This window comes from Merops nubicus, unplaced genomic scaffold (genome assembly GCF_000691845.1).
Source record: "Merops nubicus isolate BGI_N331 unplaced genomic scaffold, ASM69184v1 scaffold21064, whole genome shotgun sequence".
Lineage (NCBI taxonomy): Eukaryota > Metazoa > Chordata > Aves > Coraciiformes > Meropidae > Merops > Merops nubicus.
Genome location: NW_008606595.1, coordinates 48,889 through 52,253, shown reverse-complemented (window position 1 = coordinate 52,253; position 3,365 = coordinate 48,889). Strand labels below are relative to the sequence as shown.

At 51.2% G+C, this 3,365-nt stretch overlaps 1 protein-coding gene across 1 annotated transcript in view; it reads right to left on the bottom strand.

Annotated features, from left to right (window-relative positions):
• Nucleotides 1–580: 580 nt before the first annotated feature.
• Nucleotides 581–3,365, bottom strand: part of DAGLA (diacylglycerol lipase, alpha) — a gene marked incomplete at its 3' end in the record, with an annotated part of 24,550 nt that continues 21,765 nt past the window's right edge. Inside the window, exons 13-14 of the mRNA XM_008939708.1 lie at nucleotides 2,462–2,604; nucleotides 581–649 (exon numbers count right to left, since the gene is read on the bottom strand). Coding sequence (XP_008937956.1) covers nucleotides 581–649; nucleotides 2,462–2,604 — 212 coding nt within the window. The remainder of the gene's footprint in view (nucleotides 650–2,461; nucleotides 2,605–3,365) is intronic.

Here is a 3,365-nt window from a genome sequence, read left to right as displayed (position 1 = left end):
TACTCCTCCACTGAATTCTACATTGTCCAGACAGAATCCTCACCATTCATCTCAGGTCACACAACAGCACAGAAGCAAAAATAAAACCCCAGGTTGTCTGATTCCTCATCCAGAACACGTCCCAGGAGGTGATGAGAGGTGAGAAATGCCAAGACCCATGCCAGGAGGGAGCTTGTTCAGAGATGGGAGATGATGTGGAACAGGTATCCAGGGCCAAACGGTGCAAACTGAGATGACAGCACCTCCAGCTCAGAGTGTAAAGAGGTCTGAGATAACCCAGGCAACTGTGTCAGAGAGGGCAGGGAGTGGAATTACAGATCAGGATATTCCTCCTGTTCTTTCTTGCAGCCAGCTGAGAGACAGAGAGGGATATCTGTAGAAAAAGGTGCCCAGGTGAAACACCCATCTAGGTGCCCAGGTGAAAGATGGTGGCAGAGGTGACCAAGAAGCCAAATAAGAAGCACAGAAGGACGGGTGACTGAGGACACTGGAGACAGAGAGGATGGGGGTGTTGCTGATAGGAAGCTTTGGTGAAGAAGAGCAGATACCCATCAAGAAATTCAGACACTTCTCAACTTGCCTGGGCACTAGATCTTTGCCAAGCACGACTGCAGTCACAAACTCTTTTGAATACTCCATGGCGTCCTCACTGGAAGAGAAACAGGACCAAGAAGAAGCAAACAGTGTTTCAGCAGCAGCAAACTGCCCTCCAGCCATCCCCCAATTGGCCACTGGCATCAGAGAAGGTACTGAATCATGAACCAGGGGCACAAAAACCACCAGCCAAGCTGCTCAAGGCTTTGGGGACTTCACCTTGATGAAGAAAAACCTGAGAGCAACATCCCAATGCCTCCAACAACGTTACTCTGCATGAACCAGGGGCACAAAAACCACCAGCCAAGCTGCTCAAGGCTTTGGGGACTTCACCTTGCTGAAGAAAAGCTACATCCCAATGCCTCCAACAACATTACTCTGCACAGGGCTCTGAATATGCTTGGAAAAGGAAGAGTTTGAACTCAATGCCTTGTTTTCCACTAGCTTAGGAATGGCCAGGACAGCAGAAAGGAAGAAGATCTCCCATGCTCCTGAGGCTACTTCCCAAAGCACCAAGATGGTCACGTTCTGCAGCAGCCTAAGCACCAAGACAAGAGGGAATTAAGGCTTCCAACTCTATGAGCTGGGTTCTGCAATCAGCTGCCTTCCCAGAGAGGTTCTGAACCAGTCCCCAGAGGCTGCACCACTGACCTAGAGATGATCCTGGGCCTGGGACACAGCCCAAGAAACGTGTGGCAGTCAGAAGCACCTCCTTGAAAGAGCTGAGGTCCAGCTCCAGCTATTGAGGGGCCTCAGGGGTGGAAGCTCTGAGCAGAAAGCTCCAAAACTCTCCCAAAACATTCTACAGAGCAGCTCTTCCCTAGCTGCTTATGCCAAGTCAGGCTCATGAGCAGGATGGTTTAAAACCCCTGACTGCTCCTGGAGCATGATCCAGAAACTATCACAAGAAGCTTCTGATTATCCAGAGGTGCTTTCCAGTGCCCCAAGGATGCCTGTCCCAGCTAGAAAGACCTTCTCTCACTTGCAGAGCCATCAAGTGGGATGGTTTTGTTTGGCTGCCATGTAAATAATGCCAAGTCAGGCTCATGAGCAGGATGGTTTAAAACCCCTGACTGCTCCTGGAGCATGATCCAGAAACTATCACAAGAAGCTTCTGATTATCCAGAGGTGCTTTCCAGTGCCCCAAGGATGCCTGTCCCAGCTAGAAAGACCTTCTCTCACTTGCAGAGCCATCAAGTGGGATGGTTTTGTTTGGCTGCCATGTAAATAACATGTCCAGCAGCTCTGCTCCAGTTTACAGTGGGAGGAACCCACCACACCTCTCCTCAGAGATCTCCAAGGCAGCCACCCCAGATCCCCCTTCTAGCCAAAGGGAGAGAAACAGGCAACCAAGAAACACAATCCCTCTGACCTATTTGAGCCACCCACTTTAGAGTGACAGAAATCACCCCACTCCTAGAAGCTCCAGTTTCTCTGTCAGCTCCAAAAGGAGTCCAAACAACTAGGTCAACTGATGGAGACATCTCCAGTGGGTCAAACTTCTCCCTTACTGTACATCTGTACCCAGCAGATGGGGAGAGGACACGGTGGCACCGTGCAGAGAGCAAGGAGATGACTCCCTGTCTACTCCCCCTGCACTTCCCACCACTCAGGGTGAGATTAGAGCTATAGCCACAGTCAGCTAAGTCATAAACCACAATATTTGGGCGAGTGGCCACCTACCACCACAACCTAAACTCCAAACTACAACCCAGAGCCCTCTAGAGAAACCCTTCTCCATTTTTCAGCATGCTTCTCAGGGCAGAGATTTGGCTTTTGCTGCTCCTCAGGGCATCAGGAGTTGGATCTGACCCAGCTACAGCCACACCACCCCTTTTCTCATCAGTTTTCCTGCCCCCAAACCTACCTCAGCAGCCCCCCAGGGGGGGAGTAGGCAAAGCACTTGAGGGAGGGGTACTGTGGGCGCAGGAGGAAGGACAGGATGGCAGCAGTGCCAGCCCCCAGGGAGTGACCCACCACGATCAGGCCATAGTGTTTCGTTCCTCTCCCCTGAAAAGCAACACAAATAAACCCATCAAATGGAGGCCAGACTCCAAGTTAAGTCCCCAAATCCCTGGGCTCCCAGCAGAGGGGTTCTCCCCTCCTCGCTCGGGGTGTTGCTTGGGGTTCCTCTGGTCCTGCTCCAGCAGGTCCCTGGATCTGCTGGGGTGACTCCAGAGCTGGACAAATTGCTCCAGGAGAGGTCTCACCAGAGTAGAGAAGAGGAATAAAGCACCATCTAAAGAAGTCTGCTGTGGATCTGTCTGTACATCCACCAAACATCACCAGGCAGATGCTTCAGGGCTGACAACACAAATTGCAGGGAACCAGGGAGGCTTTTATCCTGTTTTTCCTCCTCTCTTGACCTCTTGCTAACCCCCTCATGGGCACTGCCCAGGCCAAGCCCTCTTTGGGCAGGAGGAAAGGATAGCTGTGTGACAGCAGGGAATCAGTCAGCTCCAGAATTCCATCCCCAAGGGGGACATGTGGGTTATTACTGACACAGAGACTGGAGCAAGCTGCTTCCTAACACCTCTCTTGGGTTCTCTGAGAGCTTTCCAGCCCAAGAAATGTGCACACCCAGCCAGCCAGCATGGCATCCTGTAGCTGTCTCCAAAGAGAATCTCCACAGAGATAGGATTTTAGTTCCTCTTGATTTGGTTTTAATGTTCCCTGGCCTGCACTGCCACCAAATGGGACTTTCTGCCTGAGAAATAAAATATAATAAAATCAGGAGCTCTGCAGTATTGGGGGCTTCAAAATAAGAAAAG